Source organism: Eleutherodactylus coqui, chromosome 7, assembly GCF_035609145.1.
Source record: "Eleutherodactylus coqui strain aEleCoq1 chromosome 7, aEleCoq1.hap1, whole genome shotgun sequence".
Classification (NCBI taxonomy): domain Eukaryota; kingdom Metazoa; phylum Chordata; class Amphibia; order Anura; family Eleutherodactylidae; genus Eleutherodactylus; species Eleutherodactylus coqui.
The window spans coordinates 84022850-84045098 of NC_089843.1; the positions used below are offsets into that span (position 1 = coordinate 84022850).

At 42.6% G+C, this 22249-nt stretch overlaps 1 protein-coding gene across 1 annotated transcript in view; it reads left to right on the top strand.

The window, feature by feature from the left end:
* Nucleotides 1–566: 566 nt before the first annotated feature.
* The window catches only part of STK32B (serine/threonine kinase 32B), a 149777-nt gene continuing 128094 nt past the window's right edge, over nt 567–22249 (top strand). The window contains exon 1 of the mRNA XM_066574645.1: nt 567–700. Within this exon, the coding sequence (XP_066430742.1) occupies nt 582–700 (119 nt within the window). The 5' untranslated portion in view covers nt 567–581. The remainder of the gene's footprint in view (nt 701–22249) is intronic.

Genomic DNA, 22249 nt, shown 5'->3' on the forward strand with positions numbered 1-22249 from the left:
ACAATAAGTACCACCATGGTAGGATTGTAAGATCCAAGCTGTAGGAGAGATGGGGACCACACTGACTGTATATTAGTGGAAAGGGAAATTGTGGTAATGCAACATGCCTAGAATACATTTTACAGACGTTGTTTAGTTCTAGGGTGATATTTAACACTATATAGACATTTATATCTCCAATCTGAAGTTATGATGGAGAATAATAGGTTTATTTGACATCCTATTAATATATGCAATATATTCAAGGGGGCACTCTGTTTCATAGAGTGATTATGACAAAACGACATGAGATTTCTATAAAAATGTACAGAAAGCCTTTATTGTTGGAGTCACCTATGTATGAAGTTGAGTCTATTAAATGGGGACTGTCCAGTCATATGGTAAACTCCTATACGATGGAGACATGGAAAAAGATCTCATCAATGGTGTCTATGAGCTGAAATAGCAGCCTGCATTCCAAGGAGTCTCCGCTCATGGTCAGAGATCCTTTGATGAAAAGAGTTTCCCTTTACCTAGAGCTAACTATATATGCTCTGTTTATCTTTAAGGTATGCATTGTACAAAAGCGAGACTCCAAGAAAATGTATGCCATGAAATACATGAACAAGCAGAAGTGTGTAGAAAGAGATGAAGTAAGGAACGTCTTTCGAGAACTTCAGATCATGCAGTGCCTTGAACACCCCTTTCTGGTAAATCTATGGTATGTCAAGATTTCTTGATGTGGAGCTTTTATGCTATTGTCTTTTTGTACTATAGTACATGTTGGTTCGTGATTGGATTGTTTTATTCTTAGAGCATGAATATAAAAGACATGCATGTTTGGAGAACATTTGTAGCATGCTATAGAGTGATCCCTCAAGTTACAGTGGCCTCAGGATACAATATTTGCAACATACAATGTTCTTTCTCAGGCTATGGTAACTTAAATCCAGACTCAACATACAATGTCACATGCCATCCAGATCTGTGGCACGTGCCCGTTACTGGGAAATCCAGTCAGCATGAGCATGTCACTGGTAAAACCCTGAATTACTGACATGCTTGCACTCAGAGGCGTAACTTGAAGCTCCTGGGCCCCGATGCATAACTTGAAACAGGGCCCCCAACTATAATACTTTACTCATACTACTGGGTTCCCTATATAGAGAAGAGAGGCCTTATGGCCCTCCTAAGGCTCCTGGGCCCGGGTGCAACCACATCCTCTATAGTTACGCCCCTGCTTGCACCGATTGGCGGTCTAGTAGTGCCTCGCTATAGTATGGTACTGTTCTGTACTGCTATCTACATATATCAGGATGAGCAACACACCAGGTAAGGGCGTCTCCGTGTTATTTTATACTGTGTTTACTGTACACTACCTTGAAGAAGCTGCTATCATCTTCTACATAGATAGTGATTTCCAGTACCCAGTAGATATATTTAACTGTTACATGTAAGAACGTGCGTTATCTGTGCTACTTTTTTGGCTTCATTTTCTTTCATCTTCATTTTGTATTACTTTTGGATGACATTTTGCGAGTTTGGAACCGATTATCAGTTTCCATGGAGTTATGGTTTCAGTATACAACATCTTCAACATACAGTTGTCTTCCCAGAACCAATTAATATTGTATGTTAAGGGACTACTGTAATTGCTTCTGTGCACATGAAAATGTAATAAAATAGTACACTGTATCTTGCCTCTTAGTGCAACATGATTATGTTGATTTGAGAAGTGGCATACCCAAAAGTGAGAATAGGAATATTGCCACGTATTTCATGCTGGGAAGCCTTGTGACAAAGCAAGTGTGCGGTCAGCAACCAATATTAAGCTCAAAGCTTAAGACATGCAATTTTTAAGGGAGCTCATGGAATTTTACAAAGCACTCTTATCATAAGAGTCCTTTCACATGGCGGAATATTTCCACCAGTATGCACTGCAAGACACAGAGCTATGGAATTCTGCACCAAAATCCACAGATCTAACAGTGGATTTTGTTGCAGAATTGCAGGCAGGTTTCCTCATCGAAATCTGCAGATAGCCCGTTAATTTTGGTGTGGAATTAAGCACAGTTTGCGGTGCATCCTGCTAGCTAATTCTGCCCATGTGAAAGGCTCCTTAGGATAGACCATCAGTATGGGACAGTAACTGAGGGTATGTGTACTGATCTGCTCTCATTCATGTTCCTGTGTCCAGCTCACATGGACAGTGCTGATGGTTATTGCAGTGTAGGGGCCACAGTGCTCCAGCAAGCTTTATGTCACGTCCAAACTGCCCACGCTGTATCCGAAACACGGAAATACTCATGAACTATGAACAAACATACCGCAAGTGCACACAAAACAGTGGTAAACAATAGAGAAAACAGACACCAGGGAAACACTGTCCCTATAAACCCTTTACCCAGGAAAGGGACCTACCTATATGCAGATAACCCACCTTAAGAATGGCGAACCTGACCACGTACCTAGGCAATTAGCAGACCCTATGGGGGAGAGGAAAAACATAGAAAACAGGATATCAATGATAGTAACTGCAGCACTTAGCTTTGTGAAGCATCAGGCAAACGGGATGCAGTGCCAAGCTCTAACTTCAACCACAGTCAGAGGGAGACTGAATTAAACGGCAATGAGCTAAGTGCAAGGCCAGGTTAAATAGTTTTCCCAAATTACCCACTGGTGAGACCAAGCAAGTCTCCCCAACCACTCCGACCAGAGCCAGAAGATGAAGAGAAACAACTACAAGACCTGAACTAGACTACTAGAAAGGAACAGATCCCAGAACTGCCTCAACACTTTGTTCTACTGATCAGTAGGGATTCCAGGGGGTTGTAATACTATATATGAGCTATTAATGAGTTATACTATTTTAAATTAATGGGAATCAATCATGCTGTACACAAAGTCTATCTGATGCAACATGGCATACAGCAGGAGGAGCTAACATATTGATATATATAGGTCAAAATTATCATGTAAAATGCATCAGTTGTCTGGGCTACAACAATTGCATATTTGCTCAGAAATGTGCAACTGTTTTGATTCTTCTGTTGCTCTCGACACTATTTAAAAAGTGGATAGGGCTCAGCGGTAGGAGTGGAGCTACTGGAGGACAACCAGAAGCTGGTGTAAATTATTGCAGGAACCTACCCCGGTTGGTTGCTGTCATAGATTTTTTCCTTATGGAAAAGATTTTGGCTTGGCTTATATCCTTAGTAGAGATGAGCGAGTATACTCGCTAAGGCACATTAGTCGAGCGAGTAGTGCCTTAGCCGAGTATCTCCCCGCTCGTCTCTAAAGATTCGGGGGGCCGGCGCCGGTGACAGGTGAGTTGCCACTCCCCGCCCCTCGCCGGCCCCCGAATCTTTAGAGACGAGCGGGGTGATACTCGGTTAAGGCACTACTCGCTCGAGTAATGTGCCTTAGCGAGTATACTCGCTCATCTCTAATCCTTAGTCATTTTACAAAATTGGACATTGACTTAAAGGGAAGCTACCTTCTAATAGGTGGCATCACAGAAGCATTGCACAATCATCTATTTGAATATCAAATTTTCGAGAGGAGCATTGCATGGGATATGTCTTCTTATGCCTACTTGGTGGTCTTCACAAGGAGAAACAACAGTACTCCCAACTTGCATTTCCAGGAGAAAGGCTGGGAGTTACGTCATATAATGAAAAGACAACTGAGGAGTAAAAATAGTGGGAAGATTTGTGAAGCCCAAAAAGCTAACAGGATTCACATATTGAAAATCACAGAGGTGAGAAAAAAAAATGCACAAAGACATAACTCACAAAAAAAGGAAGCCAGATACAAGGTATACACTGCAGGGAAGGCTCAATCGCCATATACCCTGGTAGCATGCAGCAAGCCAGATTGCAATATAGAGGAACAAAATGTTCACGTGCAGACTAATGGGCAGCCACTTAACTCAACCCAAAGTTGGGGAGGGGTGACTGCTAACAAACCCAGTCTGCACAATATGAACCGATACCAAGAATGACCGCCATAGATATGTGCACCACACAATACAGGAGTACAACCTACACTGACAAGGCAGTGGATTGCCCCATATTAAAAAAGTGTGCCACACTAGCATGCCATCCTAGGCTCCTCCCGCATCTATAGCAAGCCACATGGACAAAAAAAAACCACACACTGAAATGCGGTATCAGTTCATATTGTGCAGACTAGGTTGTTACAAGTCACCCCTCTCCAACCCAGGGTTGAGTTGAGTGGCTGCCCATTAGCCTGCACATGAACATTTTGTTCCTCTATATCGCAATCTGGCTTGCTGCATGCTACCAGGGTCAGGGGCGTAACTATAGAGGATGCAGGGGATGCGGTTGCACCCGGGCCCAGGAGCCTTGGGGGGCCCATAAGGCCTCTCTTCTCCATATAGGAAGCCCAGTACTATGAATAAAGCATTATAGTTGGGGACCCCGTTACAGGTTTTGCATTGGGGCCCAGGAGCTTCAAGTTACGCCTCTGACCAGGGTATATGGCGATTGAGCCTTCCCTGCAGTATATATCTTGTATCTGTCTTCATTTTCTGTGGATTCACATACTGCAATTAACAAACCCGTCATTTATGGTAACAGGCACAATAATAGCTTCCCTTCGTGACTTACTGCAGTCGATCAGTAGATCGGGATTGACTATTTGGCCACCAGTGTTCGTAAGCAGCGCTAAGTCTTTCAAGTTAAAATGTTCTTTCTTTCATTCCTTACTAGTTCTTGGAATAAATAAAGCCTACCAAGTATATGTTTTCCGACTACAGATGTGTAAATAAGCTTGGCTTGGCAAAATCTATCTTAGTGTTTGTTTTTAGATTTTGCAAATTTGCAGAAAACTGTATGATAAATGTTGAAATCTGATTCAATTCATGCACAGGCACGAAAGCGGCTGGCCGGGGATAAATTAAGCATTACTCTACACAAAGCACCCTGCCACCACAACTCTTTTTTGGAAGATGAGTTTTATTTTACAGCGTGAGGAAAAATGAGAGTTTAATAGACTAATGTTTTTTTTAATTGCACTACTCTTGCCTGTAGTAAATCTCATTTTATGTTCACGTTATAGCTGAGGTAGACAAGGACAAGACAAATGGGGGAGCGAGGAATGCTTCACTGTAAGCAAAAAGCAAAGTAATAAAGAAAGGCATTAAGATGAAACCTGGAACACAAACCTTCATAAATGCAAAGATATTTTTCATAAAAACAGTTGTCAGGTCACATTCTGTTAAAATGGCATTTACAAAGTGAAATATATATTTGTATAATAACAGACCTCTAAGGATGGGTGATTTGCTTGCATATTTTAGGCCTCATGTCCACGGGGAAAATCAGGCCCGCCGCGGATTCTCCATGTAGAATCCCGCAGCGGGTCCTTCCTTTCCCGCGGACATGAGGCCTAAAAAGAAGATTTACTTACCTGTCCGGACGCTGCGGATCTTCCCTTCGTTGCAGCCGGATCTTCTTTCTTCGGCCTGGCGGATGTGCTTGGCATGCTGGCAGCGTGCCGCGCGCATGCACCGTGCACTCTTCTTTTTTTTTGAACTCCTGCTCTCCCGCGCCAGAGAGCAGGAATTCAGTTGGGGGTGTGCCGCGGATCCAGACGGCTTCCATAAGCTTCAATAGAAGCCTGCGGGAGCCGTACCCGTGGGAGACCCACACTAAAATGAAGCATGCTGCGGGTGATTTCCCACACATGCAATCCGCGCCTCAAGGGAAAATGACATCCGCAGGTGTTTACCTTCCTGCGTGTGTCTAATGCATCCCTATGGGTGCGGATCACGCGTGCGGGTGACCCGCTGCGGATCTGTCCCCATGGACATGAGGCCTAAGGAGTTAGAGGATGATTACTTTGTAACAGGTATACTAATCACAAATATGGCGTAAAACAATGCTTAATAGACCACTGTAGTGGCTTCATAAAACATACCTCAAATTAATGAGGGTACATCATTTTAGTTAATGGCATCAAAGAGAGGAAAAAATTATGGAATCCCACTTAATACTTTGTTGCTTCTCCGCAGACTTTTATAACAGCCTTAGTTCTTTGAGGAGTTGACATCACATTTCTTAGAGATCAGCTTTGCAGGATAGAGCCTTGTCATGGTAAATTTCTTCAAAATGATTGAGATCGAGACTATTTGCTGGCCATGTCATTGAGTAGATATGCCTTTCATCGAAAAAAGCTTTAATACTCTTTTACTTTGTGTCATGCATCATCATTCTGAAAAATGACTTTTTTTCACATATGCGTGCTGCCGCTCATTTCATTTTAAAAGGGAGTGCCAGAGGTGGACAAGTTCAAGCTCTTGGTAATCTTGAACAGTCCCATTGAAATGAATGGAGTGGCAGAAGACATTTTCTTCCACTATTCTATTCATGTGGGCACCTTTAAGACCCGCATTCTTGGGAACAATGGGGGTCCCAATTATGGGATCCCCACTAGTCAGAAAGATATCACCGATCCTGTGAACAGGGGATAACTTTTTATCTTGGCTGAATCCCTTGATGGCTGGAAAATGTGGACTGATTGCAGTTCTAAGTTAATCAAAGAGTTTTATAGTTATCTATGTTTGGTTGACTGGTATCACAAATGGTTTTGGCATGCAGTCTTAAAGGAGTCGTCTCATGAAGATATCAATTTCCATATGCGTTGTGCTTGTGACCTCTCTCGGTGAACCAAACTGGAGAGACATTATTGTTAGCCACAGCTTTCCCTGGTAATAATGGCTGAATGCCTAGAAATTATGAAGCTGGATCTGTAGCAATCACTTTATTGCCAGGTTGGCTTTCAGCTAAAAAGGGGTTGTGTTCTTAGGAAAGGAGGTCCCTGCCATCTTTTACCTCATTGTTTTTGAAAATGTTGCCAAAAGTCATGTAGACTATGATTGCAGTGTTTATGTCATATTTAATCAGTAGCGCAACAACACGCAGCAGTGCATGCATGTACCCTATCAGCAAAGCTGTATTGATAGAGCATAGATGGCAGTTGTTTGACTCTATAGAAAGTAGATCTCAGCTCCAGACCAAATGGAGGGCAGATCTTGGCTTAACATGCTATTTTAAAGAGCTTTATGATGTCATATAGTAGGACTTCTGTTTCCAGAAGATTCACCATCCATTGTTGCAATAAGAATGCAGCTGGGGAAGACTTTTGGCCATGGCTGGAATTAGGGCCAGAGTTAGCTTTGATGCACAAATGTTCTATCCATGGAAATCTAATAGGTGGCAGTATGCAAAACAGGTTCCTGGATAAGATGCAGATGACAGAGTTACAAAAAAGGACATTTTAAATTTAAATAACTATAAGGATGTGTTCACACGGGGCAGAATTGCCGCGGAATTTACATGCGGAAAGTCCGCACTGCAATTCCGCCTGCGGCTCCTAATCCCGGGATTGGCCAACAAAGTGGACGAGATTTTGCTAAATTCTCATCCACACGCTGTGGCCAATCCGTTGCGGCCAAACCGCATGAAAACTGACATGGTAATCAGAATTTTATTCCGCAGCATGTCAATTCTTTTCTCGTTTCCGCAGTGGCCTCTCTTCTCTCTATAGGGTAAGAGAGCCACAGCAGAATTCCAACGTGAAACAACTTCAAAACCCGCAGCTAAAGACCGTGAATTTTGAAGCTGCACTTATCCCGCGGAAATCTCGCGTTTTTTCAGTGCAGCCATTCTACAAGAATTCCGCTGAAATTCCATCCCGTGTGACCCCAGCCTAAAATGAACAATAGCCTGTAATTAAGGAAGCAAATAAACTTTATGCGATTCTGACTATGACTAGCTATGACTTTGCAACATGCAATATTAATTAGGCAAATGGAACTAAATAAGGCAACTGGAATAATACGCCATACACTAGTTTACACAGTCCACTAATAAAGTAGTCCTCCACATCTCATGGTATCCAGAAACAGTTTACTTAAGCTAGACTTGTATATAAGTGTACAAGATCGACCCTGGCCAAAGTACCTTTAACAGCTTAGCTGGTCGATACCTGGATAAATCCTTACTGTCCATATAACCAGTATTCAAGTCCTCAGTAATGTGCAGCAAACCCCATGCCAACAAAACATGTCCTTACTGGTGTGCATGTTTTTTAACAAGGCCACGCTCACTTACGGAAGTTGTATGGTGGTACTGACTTTGACTCGCTAATCCGGAATCAGGAGAGCTCCTCAACCAAAAGTCATCAGCAATCCAGAAGATAGTCCGTACATCCACCTGGATTTACAGGGTTTCTTGCATACTATCGCACCTGGGGTGGCAGCATCATTGTAACCCTTGACCCCTGTGGAATTGCTCCTCCACAACTCTAAACAATTTCTGGTTCTCAGTTTCTGTGGCCCCCAGCGTCCTCAGAGCAACCTGTCTATTCAGCTTTTTGTCCTGGCCCGGAGGTTATTACGCCCCAGTTTCTCCTATGTCAAACAGCACCTCTATTCACTTTGCTGCTCCCCCTGAAGCTTAGCAAGGAAAACATTTTACCAGCCAGGCAAGCATCCAATCACAGAATGTCCTTCTTGGCATGCTCAGTTCTCATCCACAAGAATTTGATGCACTCGATCAATGTAATGCAAATTTTGGCACATCTTGGCCACATTCAGATATTTTAGGGGCCACACTCTTGCCTAGTTAGTAGTGCCATCACAATTCCTGGCGCATTCTTGTTCATGCTTGTTTTCTGTAGTCCTTCAGCTGTGTCTTGCCAAGTGGCACTGTGAACCAATGCATTCCAATATATATATATAGTCACCTATAGGTCAATATCATTTGCTTAAATATAACGGTTATACTTTTGTTTACTGCTTTCTGCTGACAATTTATGTTATTATAATTTTCGCAGAGAGAAAATACAAAAAGATATCGCTAGGATAATTCAGCCAACAACAGAAACACTAATAGATTCTTATGGGACATAAAGCCTTACAGCTAGACAACAAGAAGTCTCCATATGCTAAAATGAGGAACTGAACTGCTTCCAAATTCTCTTCTTAAGATTGTGGGATTGTGGTTGCTATTTGTACAATATGCACTAATATGTTGAATTCTCTAGTGCATGTTGTATATAAATTTAGTTTATCTCAAAACATTATCGGGGCTTGACTGGAACTCTATTATGTTCCTGGCTGCTGTTTCTTATCCTTGAAATATGATAATCGGCATTTTCTGGATTGCTTGAAATATACATGGCCTGTCCCAAGGTCTGCATTATTTGTAGAATAACAGTTAGCATGTATCACTTGTATTGAAACAAAATTGAAATACAATCACTGGTGGTTCATTGTATCAGAAGTAGAGATGAGCGAACGTACTTGGTTCGGGTGTTTTTGGACCCGAGTACCGCTTTTTCCGAGTAACTGACTACTCGGATGAAAAGATTCGGGGGGCGCCGGGGGTGCGTGGGGGGTTGCAGAGGGGAGTGTGGGGGGGGGGGGGGGAGAGATAGAGAGCTCCCCCCTGTTCCCCACTGCTACCCCCCGCTGCACCACGCCGCCCCCCCGAATCTTTTCATCCGAGTAGTCAGTTACTCGGAAAAAGCGGGGCTCGGGTCCAAAAACACTCGAACCGAGTACGTTTGCTCATCTCTAATCAGAAGATGAAAAAATGGGTTTCTGGACATTGTCAAATTTTTTTCATCCAATCCATAGATTTTGTCCATTGCTTTTCTTGTCCACTAGGACATTTCGTCCAATCCACATTTTGTCCAATTGCTTTCCTCGTCCAGTAAGACATTTCACCATTGATACTTTATGCCATACTTAAGAAAAGAGACGTGTGTTCTCCCCTAGAACATATAGTCTATATGGAATCCCTGTCCGGAGGATGACTTAGGACGCTGCCACCTCTTGAGCTAATACTGTAGTGGCAGGCACAGGTGCGGTAAGGCTAGAGCCACATGGGTCAGATTTTTGTCGGAATGTCTGCAGTGGACATTCCGCTGAAAATCTGCAGCAGCTCCCCTGCCTCTGAGTCTGCACCACGTGGTCACCGAGACAGAAAAAATTCCCTAAAGGAATAAGTGTATCACCGAGGGAACCACTAACCACTAACCACTTAGTGGTTCCCTTTGGTGATACTCTGCACCACGTGGTGCAGAGGTAGAGGTAGGGAAGACCGTGGTGGAATCCCCTCCCCCTCAATGCCGGAACATTAAGAGGGGTGGAATTCTGCAGCAGATTCATCACACAAATTATACCGCCTAAATAAAGTACAATATGTGGTGAAAAAGCAATGTCAGAATTTGCGGAATTATTCTATGTTAAATTCACACATGTCAGATTTCTAAAATTTGGTCTGGTCATTAAGGCACAAACAGACCTGGTTACTAAGGGGTTAAAACTAGTGGCTCAGAATCACGTTTGCGTTTCCAATGCTAAGTGGATAAAATCTAGGTTGGACATAGTAATTTATAGGACAAATTGAGATTGGACGAACTGTCCGCCCAGATGGGTTTTTCCTTGGACAAACTTATGAAAGGACAATAAATCTTGGACTAACTGCCCTCAAACTGAAAAATGCCTTGAATTTTTCTACATTTGCTGGTTGTTATGTTCGTGTGGGCAAGTGAGCACAGGGCCCACATGAACATTACCAATGGATAGGGAACACCAGGTGAAACAACCACAGATTAACACCTCTCACTATCTTCTACAAAGGAAGATCACCAAGGACCTACGTGAGCGGGCACATCGTCCCCATAGGGGGCGGCCAAGCGGTCTTTGGATCTGGGCCCTTGCTGCCCTAGGAACCCAGACTACCAGGCTAGGACACATACACATGCCACCACCGAAAGGGACAACTGGACAGGATAAAAAACACACAGATCCAAAATTACACCATACAGCAGCCAATACGTAAACACTAGTAGCAGATGTTAATGCTATAAATGCCAGGTATTTGTTGACATTTTGGCCAAAATATGGAAGGTAGCTGGCAACATCATGGCTCCTGGCTATACCGCTAGTCCGTACACTAACCAGGAATCCAGCCACATAACCAAACAAAACACAAACCTTTGTTGCAGCCACCACACATAGAACCTGCTCACACAACACAGGGAGAGAATGAGAACAGAGAAAGCTAACCACACCCACACCTGGGAAGACAGCTTAAGTGTACTGACCTAGAGGGATTGGCTGGCTGTAGACACACACACGCCCAGCCAGCACAATCTTCCACACCTGTGCAGGAGAACTCCAGAGCACCTGTAGTACCAAAGGCCTCAGTAGACAAATGTGACACTTTAAAAAAGGGGCCTCTGGACCCTTAAGGCATAAAAAGAGAAAAAAATTGTGCAACTCCTCCAAACCACACATGTGTACAGGATTTATCTAAAAAGACTCTAAAACCAAGGCAAAGATGACAAAAAGGAGGGAGCAATAATTTGTGCACCACTAAATAGAACCTCTGTGCCTTACACAACCGGCCTCAGTCACAGAAGTCTGCAAAAAGAGTGCATAGCCCAGAGGGAAGAGATGGAAACCCCTCCTGATGACATAGTGTGCACAGGACTTATCCGTATGGGCCTAGTGCGGACGCCAGGCAGTCAGCAGGGGAAGGGAATACTAATACAGATAGTGTCATACTCAGGAGAAAGTCAGCAAACATAGTGCATAACATAAGATATGAACACCACTCACAAGTCATGCATGCCACCAATACAACCATAGCTGTATGGAGCCACCATACCCACCATACAAGGGGAAGGCATCACCCACCTGGCATACAAGGAACATTGTTGCCGGTATCACCAGCCTGCACCTCGCACAAGAACATCCGATGTTTGGAGGTCACACCCGCAAAGTATAAGGAGAAACCTGCAGGTGTATTGCGGTCAGCATACCGCACACTACCCGATGCGCGCACCCCAGAATGCAAGGAGATGAGGCACAGAAGGGAACAAAAGCATCTTCAGGGAAGAGGGGGGATTATGCACCAATAAACGCATGCAAAGACACTACATTCTAAGCAAACACCAAAAACAAATGCAACAGTTGTGAGACTAATAGGCACACCTAACTGCCCGAAACACAGACATGTCATTAACATCATTTCAGGATAGGGAATAACTTGCTGATTTGTGGGGGTCTCACCGCTGAGACCCCTGCCAATCTCTTCAACAGGACTCCTGTGTCTCACTCTCCTATCACTGGAGCTGTGGGGGACTCAGACGTGAAACCGCCACCGATCGGCAAGTTATCCGAGAATACAGGGCTTCGACAGACGTTTGCGTAACATAATATGCTCGCTCCTGCGCAATTTTTTGTGTGCAGTGAACAAGTATATTTAGTGCTCATACCTGCACAAATATGGAGCATATATGTGCAGGCATCCCTGCTCATACAGGCGGGGGAATCTCCCTGCCCTGATTGTAAAAGGCTAATTTGCCTAACGAGGTGCGGGTGATCACGGGTATGCACTCCATTCTGTGTACATCCACATGGGCAGATGTGCGTGTCTGTGTACCTCCCATAGACCTTTATGGGGCTCTTTGGTGCGCAAACTTGCACAAGATAGGACCGGTGCTATTATTTTGCCCCCACGAAAACAACACAAAAAAGATGTGAGAATGAACCCATTGAAATCAATCGGTTCTATTCTCTACGTTATGCGCAGGAATTTCCTGCATACAAAATCGTGGCCTATCACGCTCATCTTTGTAAGCCCTTATAATTTGAAATTCTGTTACAACCCCTTTAACCCTTTCCAATCCACTGTCTGACCTCTGAAGACATTATGATTTAAGGCTTTACATCTCTGATGTTGGAAGTAATCCGTCGGTGTTCTCTTACTGTATATTGCCAGCCTCTCTGCTGTCGGAGCCTATCCAACGTGTCACCTCATGCAGTACTGGCTTTAGCCAGCATATAGCGCTGTTGTATAATGGCAGAAAAAGAGTAAGCCCCCTAGGAAAACCAGGATACAAATTGGATTGGAGAGGGTTAATACAAACCTGTGCTGTAGTGTACACTGAACGCAGAACTGAACTCCACGTGTAGGAGAAAAAGAATTGAGATGTTACTTTTTAATCTAGATTCCACATGGAATCTGTGTCAGAAAATCCGCACATGAATTGGTTCCGTTGACTGGGTGATTCCATGTGCGGATCTACAGCTCAGATGAAATCCATTTAAATCTTGGCAAAAACGCACATTTCTGACTTGGATTTTCATTGATATCCATGCCATAGAAATCCAATGCAGATTTACCCCATGTGAACACAGCCTTATTGTAACTTCCATGTCAACATGCTTTCTGAATATGCTTACGTAATAGGAAAAACAATGCCATTCACAACCCCATGAAGTAAGCTCATTAAACAGTTAGACATCTATTACTCATCTATAAACACACGGACGGGATTTGGTTTTACAATTGAATCAGTTGGCATGAACATATAACGGGGAGGGGGGGCATCTTATTACCAATAATTTTGGACATTTCTAGACTAAAAAGCAGATGATCCCTTTTGATGAAAAGGAGCAGGAAAAACATATCTGTCTTAGAGTATCTTCATGAATTATTCATTTTTCTCATACCTGTACAATCTCCAGTTCCCTCATGATTTCTTACAGTAAATCAGTCAAAAACACAATTTAACCACCTGGTTTTCTAGCAGCATGTTTCCATAGGGAAAGCTTCCCTTAGTCAGGATTTCAGAGGCCGCAGCTGTTCTCTCCGCTTGTTCCTCTACTTTACTTCTTATATATATAGACTAGATGATATACCCGGCTTCGCCCGAGTTAATTTGGTACTGGTGTTTATCTGGCGTTCACACGGAAAATCTTATGAAGTCATGGATACTTTAGAGTACAAATAAATTCAGATAAGATAGATTTAATAGTTTAATGGGAAATAAATTAAATTTTTTCAAGATTCACAATTTTATTGTAAATTATCACGGTTGGACAATGAATTTCTCAAAAACGCCTGCCTATTATCTGAAGTTAAAGGCCTAAAGGTAGCGTGTGTGCCAAAAAAAACTTTTCTAGGCTTTATATATTTTTGAATACAAAACCTCTCTCATAAATCGTATTTCTTGCTGATTTTCAGATAGAAGAGAGATTTTTTCATTACATACAGGCCAGATAGATTGCTCTCAGTGTATAGGCAGATAGAAGAGAGATTTATCTCAGACTGTATGTGAAAATGTCACCCCACAGAATGTGCCCCCTCTCACACACTGCTCATAACACATAGATCATATAGATTCCTCTCAGTGTATAGGCAGATAGGAGAGAGATTTATCTCAGACTGTATGTAAAAATTTCCCTCCACAAAATGTCCACCTCTCACACGCTGCTTATAACACATAGGTCAGATTCTTCTCAGCGTATAGGCAGAAAAAAGAGAGATTTTCATCAGACTGTATGTGAAAATACCACTACACAGAATGTCCACTTCTCACACGCTGCTCATAACACACAGATCAGATAGATTCCTCTCAGTGTATAGGCAGATAGGAAAGAGATTTATCTCAGACTGTATGTAAAATAAATGTCACCCCACAGAATGTCCACCTCTCACATGCTGCTCATAACACACAGATCAGATAGATTCCTCTCAGTGTATAGGCAGATAGGAAAGAGATTTATCTCAGACTGTATGTGAAAATGTCACCCCACAGAATGTCCACCTCACACTATCTCCTCATTTTTACCCTATAAAGGTAACGTCCCTTTTTATTCAAATTTCCTACCCAGACTGAAGGTTGCAGCCCCTTGTTATACTTAAAGGCATACTCCATCCCAGCAGTCCATGTCCACTTCCTTTTGTACTTTACAGTGTTTCAATACATACGACAGTCAGTTTTATTCCTGTCAGTACATACTCATATTTCTAAATGCGTTTTGTTTTGCTGAGAAGATAACTGTCTCATATATTGTTGGGTACAGATATGTTATTAGTTACGTAACATAGGAATGATCATGCCAAATTTCAAGTTTGTGCAGTACAGATATGTGTTATTAGTTACATTACATAGGGGGTCACTTACTTTCATGCATATGATTGAATAATCACGTTGCAACTGTTTAAATTTCCAATACATAGTACGCAAAGAATGGTCATGGCAAATATTACATTTGTGTGGTAAAAATTTGTGTAATTATTTGTTGCATCAGGAAGTGAGAGAATTAGATTATGTACGTAAAATTTGGACGCTAATTCTTTTGCGCTAGAATTGAATAATCGAGTTGGGACCCATTAACTTTTCCTATTATGACATAATCAATGTTCATGCCAAATTTCATGTTTCTTTGACATCAGGAAGTGAGAGAATTAGATTACGTACATAAAATTTGGACGCTAGTTCTTTTGCACTAGAATTAAATAATCGAGCTGCGACCCCTTTAATTTTCCTATTTCGGACATAATCTATGCTTGTGCCAAATTTCATGTTTCTACGACAAGTTGAAGAATTAGTGGCGAGTCAGTCAGTGAGTCAGTCAGTGAGTGAGTGAGGGCTTTCGTCTTTATAAATATATAATAATAATCTTTATTTGTATAGCGCCAACATATTCCGCAGCGCTTAACCCCTTAACGACCAATGACGTACCTGGTACGTCATGGAGCGTCGGGGTATGTATGAAGAGAGGTTGCGTGGCAACCTCTCTTCATACAGTGCGGGCATCAGCTGTTTATAACAGCTGACACCCGCGGGCAATAGCCGCGAGCGGCCGCGCGGCCGATCGCGGCTATTAACCATTTAAACGCCGCTGTCAATTCTGACAGCGGCATTTAAATCCCCCGAATGATGTTCGGGGGTCCCGCGCGGCCCCCCCGCGGTGAGATCGGGGGAGCCTTGCACGTATCATGGCAGCCGGGGGCCTAATGAAAGGCCCCAGGGCTGCCTTAGCAGACTGCCTATCAAGCGGTCCCCGTGGGGTGGCTTCATAGGCTGCCTGTCAAAAAGCAGTATGACGTAATGCTATAGCATTACGTCATACTGCAGGAGCGATCAAAGCATCGCATCTTAAAGTCCCCCAGGGGGACTTCAAAGTAAAGTAAAAAAAAGAATCAATAAAGTTTTTTTTTAATTGAAAAAAAAAAAAAGTTGTAAAAGTTTAAATCACCCCCCTTTTGCCATATCTATTATTAAAAAATCTAAATAATAAATTAAAAATATGTATTTGATATCGCCGCGTCCGTAAAAGTCCGATCTATCAAAGTAGCACATAATTTTTCCCGCACGGTGAACGTCGTCCGAAACAAAAAATGAAGAACGCCAGAAATGCACTTTTTTAGTTACCCTGTCTCCAATAAAAAACACAATAAAAAGCGATCAAAAAGTCATATGTATTCCAAAATGGTACTATCAGAAACTACAGGACATCCCGCAAAAAATGAGACCTTGCTCAACTACGTCGACAGAAAAATAAAAAAGTTATCGCGCGCACAAAATGACGACAGAAAATAATTGAAAAAAATTTTATGTCTTTAAAAAAAAAAAAAGAGGAGTATAGTAAAAAAAAAACTATCCAAGTTTGGCATCGTAGTAATCGTACCGACCCATAGAATAAAGTTATCATGTCGTTTTTGTTGCCATTTGTGCGCCGTAGAAGCAAGACGTACTAAAAGATGGCAAAATGTCGTTTTTTTTCCATTTTACTCCACTTAGAATTTTTTTAAAGTTTTTCAGTACATTATATGGTACTTTAAATAGCACCATTGAAAAATACAACTCATCCCGCAAAAAAACAAGCCCTCATACAGTGACGTGGATGGATAAATAAAGGAGTTATGATTTTTTTAAAGGGGGGAGGAAAAAACGAAAATGGAAAACGAAAAATGGCCGCGTCATTAAGGGGTTAAATAGACGGGGAATACAGAAGGATAAAAAGTACAAACATTACAGAACCACGGTGACAATAGTAATCAGTTAATCAAAACAATAGGGGTGAGGGTCCTGCTCCATTGAGCTTACATACTACAAGTAATGGGGTGATACAATAGGTAAAATGGCTGGAGATGTGCACAGTATGGCGAGGTGGTGAGTGAGAGATGCTATATACAGACAATGGTCAGACATTTGGCTGTGTGACGGCAGGATCAGTATGACTGCAGGAGCGGTTAATGACGGCTAGCAGGGATTGTAGTCAGTAGGTCAGGGAGCATGTTATCAAGCGGCGTACAGAGGAGTTATATATATATCAGCCATAGGATTAAAACCAATGACAGATAAAGTTTATAGCATTGATTATCTCATAACAATTGCACCTGTGAAGGATTGGGAAATATTAGACAACACGTAAAACAGTAGTTTTGGAAGTTGATGTATTAGAAGCAAAAAAATGGGCAAGTGTAAGGATCTGAGCAACTTTGACAAGGGTTAAATTATGACTAGACGACTGGTTCAGAGTAGCTCCAAAACTGCAGGTCTTGTCCACCCTTGAAGTGCCACAATGGGCATGTGACCATAATTGTGGTCAACAGTGATGAAGTATTTGCCATTTATGTCTCACTTCTTGCCAAACTGGTTATCACAGTGCAATGAGTCGCATCAGGTATTGCCAGCGATGGTCTCTAGGACAGCAGTAGTGGGCAACAGAATTTGAAACTTGGTTTATTTATTAGTAAGGTCCTAAAATTCCAGACCAAACATTAATTTAATATTTGTTTAATTATATTGAATAGTTTTTTTTTCATGTAATGTTTAGCACTGAAGAATTTTTATAAAATCGAGCTGTGATACCAAAGGAATGAATGTAAGAATAAAGGAATGATTGCATTTTTAAATGTGTTTATTAAAAGGGTTGTACTAAAATTGCACGTTATTCCCTATCCACAGGATAAGGGAAAATTTGCTGATTTGTGGAGGTCTCATCGTTGAGATCCACATCTCTTCTGCTTCGAGAAGAAAACTCTAGTGTCCCGCTCTCCTGTCACTGCGGGAGTGACTTCTCATTCAGCAGTGACATCACTCTAAATGGACTGCTGGCTGTACATGTGCAGTCAGCACTCTATTCATTTCACTGGGCCTCATGGCCCTCACTCGGGTATCTCAGCAGTTCCATTGAAATTGAATGGAGCACTGGTGGGCTTGAGTGACCAGCATTTCATTCAGTCTCCTCCTTACTGCAGGGGTGGTGATGCAACAATCCCACAATAAGGAAGATGGGGGACGTTCTTGCGATTGGTGGAGGTCTCAGAGGTCAGACCAGATCAGCAAGTTATCCCCTGCCCTGTGGATATGGGTGCAGATGGTCCCTGTAACGTTCACCATTCAAGGTTTGTGGCATGATGACCAACAGTCCTCAGCCATGCCAGGAAAAAACTCCAGAGACCATGACACTGCCATCACTGGACAATTGAACTCTAACAGTGCACCCATGGGATATGGCTTGATGCTGTTTACGCCAGATGTGGACTCGACTATCCACATGGTTGAGTAGGAAATAGGAAATGGAGCTAATCACTGCAGATGACCTTTTGCCATGTGTCCAAGGTCCATTGACGTCTCTCCTGGACCTATGAAAGACGTTATTGGCAATGATAGGGGGTCAGCAAGGACCCTCTTGTCTATTTTCAGCTATTGAACCCCAGTCGATGCAAAGTACAGCATATGATCATTGTGGAATTTTGTCTAACTTCTCCGCTGTTGTATCGCTGGGTCAGTTGATCCACTGTGACACATCGTTGCTGAGAAACCAGATGTGCCATCCAATGCTCGCCTTGAGGATCAACCACATGTGGCCTGCCACAGTGTGATCTTCTGTCGGGTATCTGTCTAGTCCTGGTACACTCTTGATAGTTCGGGAACAGCCAACAGATGTTGTTTCAGAAATACTGGCATCACACCTCTGGGCACCAACAATCTGCCCGCGGTCAAATCACTCAAGTCACCACATTTACCTACAACTGCCAAATGTTGCCTTCTGCTGTGCAGAGCAGAGGTCCATACCTTATCGGAAAGCAGATCGTGATGTAGCCATCAGGTGGTACCGCGTTACTGATCACAACATGTCATGCACCAGCTGTTCCTAATGTAGTGAATGTCCAGTGTGTACAATATAGGAAATGACAGTATATAAGTCAAATGTATCTTCTGTCAGATAGACACATCTATGTGCTTATGAATAAGCATCTCCTTTAGTATGCCCAAAATTTCACTTGTTTGGATAGTTTTATACATTTTGTTTAAGCTGCAGTTTTTGATGCAGTTTTTTGACCCAAAGCCAGAAGTGGAATCCAGCAAGAATGAGAAGTATAAGGCCGCCTGCACACGGGCGGGTCAGACCCCGCATGTGAGATCTCACAGTGGAGTTCGACCCGATGCCCGGCAGGCAACCCCAGCGTACCTCTCTGGCTTCTTCTCTGCTGCGGATGTGCCGGCCAGCGTGCCAGCGCCGTTCAGAGGACACCGTTGCTATGGCAATAACGTGGCTCCTGTGGACCATTCTGCAAGGATGATTGCTGAGTGGTTGCAAGATGAAAGGTTTCTATTGACTTCAATAGTAGCCCGTACAAAATTGCGGCATGCTGCGATTTCTTCACCGCGAACAGAACATCGCAATCGATTTCTGCTCGTGGGCAGGAAATCGCGTATTGTCATAGCATGCTATGGGCTGGATTTGCTTCAGAATCCGGAAGCAGATGCCAGCTCGGATTTCGCAACACAAATCCGCCCATGTGCAGGAGGCCTAAGTCCTTCATTTACATTACCCATTCCTTTTAAATCCAATTCTGGCTTTGGCTCAATAAACTGCATCAAAAAGTTGTGAAACCAGACTTAAGGGCTAATGCCCATGGAAATCACCTGCGTTATCCTGCAGATTTTAGGCTCTAATGAATCTAATAGCTCAATGTTCACGCTGCGGAATTCCACCGCGATATTCCTCAGTGTGAAAGAAACCGCGGCATGGTCTAATTGCCACAAGAATACGCGCGGTCGACTTCCATTGCAGTCAATGTAAGCTGACCATCACACTATACCTTTGCTGTAGCACAGCGGAAGTATCGCGTATATACGTGGCCCTGCCCACCACTGCACTGCCAACACGCCGTGCGCTGTACCACGCATGTGCGCTGGCTCAAGGGGAGGGAATAACGCGGCAGATCCGGGAGGTGAGTGTGAGTGTTTTGGGGGGGGGGGGGGCGCCGTGGCGGACTCCACTGCGATATTCCACTAACGGAGTCCGCCACGGCCTCGGGCATGAGGCCTTAGGCAGTATTTCTTCTTCAGAGCTGCTATTTACATTTACGATGTTTAAATAGAAATCAACCATTTGGAAGTTCAATCTTTTGGTCATTCTGAATATTTTGTCTATCTCCTTTCACTACTCTCTGCTATGTGTCCTCAGTCCTGCTTTTCTGTTTGCTGTCCAGAGGGTTCTTCACAGTCATTGCGAAGTAGCATCTGAGACAAGATGCAGCTGCAGCATAATTCTCTAGAGAGATAGGCGGGACTATCAATGGTCCTCTGTTCACATTTTGTGTACAGAGCTGTTCTTCTGCTGGAAATAGACAGCACTGTACATTTTGCGGTGGTCCAGGCTGATATTGCAGGCTGACTACCAGTCACTTCAATTTGACTCAGCCTGCAATACCAACCCAGGCCACTGCACAATGAACACAGCTCTCTGCTTCCCACAACAGAACAGCTCTGTACATTGGATCAGCTGATCACCAAGGGTCCTGGATGATAGACCTTTTCCAACCTGATATTGATGACCTATCCTCTGGATAGGTTAATAACTAGTAGTGCAACAATCCCTTTAATTTCTGACATAGTTTCAGGTTAGAGGAAAATCCTATACCTACCGTAGTACTTGTAATCTATATTAGTTAATATTTGCTTGTTAACCCTGTGACCATATGTAGCACAATGGTCTATAATTCCAGTTCTATGATCTGACTTGTCTTATTGATACAAAACAAAAACCTCTAAACATAATAGACATTTGCCTGCAGTTTCTGTGAAACACTTAATTAGTTTTTTTAAATATTTTCTGGCTTTTCGTTTTTTAATTAAAGTGTTATATTAATTTGCTGGAAGTCAACTATTAATCTCTATGTATTGCACAGTGTTGGTTGTCATAAGTAAAAAGTGAACCGCTCTGCTAATTGATATTAATCACCTAAGCCTAAATAAACTAATAATAATAGCTGTATTAATAAACCACATTCATTACATGGAAATACAAGAGACAGTTGGCTTATTTACAAGTTCATTACTGAACAGTACTGTTGCTTATCATGATTGGCCAGGCAATAAAATCACACAGAATTTTTGCTAAATCAGTATTAGATCATCCAAAATATCTCTGCCTTGAGCAAAAAGGAAAATGAAAAGTGTATTGGCTCAGCACTGTGTCTTGTTCTGGGTTTAAATCTGACCTTGATGGGGATTTGAACCTGGGATCCCATCGCTGCAAGGCAGCAGTGCTCACCACCACCACCAAGTGTGCTGTGTTTTCCTTGACTTGTCCCACTTGATCTGTTCCTGGGGTTTATCTTCCTACCTTATTCCATCTGGGGTCTTTTAGGGAAGCCCCAAGTTCCTATTGGGGTTTGCCCTTTTCGGGGTGGATGTTCCACTTGTTATGTAGGTGCAATCATTTTTAGATCAGGGATAGATTCATTCCCTGCTATGTCAACTGCTCTGGCGTGCTTCCTGCCATCCTAGTCCTGTAGTTTGTGTAACATTCTTGTCAGAAATGACATAAACAAGTGTTATAGAACTAATTTGGGGCAATTTTGATGGCATTGCTCGATTTAGGAATAAAGTGAAATGTCTTCCCGATATTCATGTATTGGGTCACAGCTCCACTACACAAATAATGATCTCTCAGTCATCAATATTCTGCACATTTCCTATGGATTTGCTATTTCTCCAGTTTATGATTTCCTTTTCGGTTTACTATGTGCTGCTCCGACATTCTATCTGGTTACAGCACTTTATCGTTCCTCTGTGTGATTCCATACATGTCTCACCGTACGTAACATCATAAAATCAGGTTACACGGTAAATAAAATTAAGCCTAATCTACTAGTACAGTAGCATCAACTGGTTTGTAGGCAATTTGCCTCTAAGGGTTCGAGAAGAAATACCATGACCTCATGAAGGGGAGGTCTAATCTCCAGTGTGGTCAATTTGGGTGGAAGAGTCATCATTTCATGGAAGCAAGGTTTTTTCTACACTGCATTTTAGATAGCAGTGTATTAGTAGTAAAATATTTGATTCGAAGCAATGAATATGGGGAACTATCTAAAGTTATACAACTTTCTAATATACTTTTTACTATTTTAAT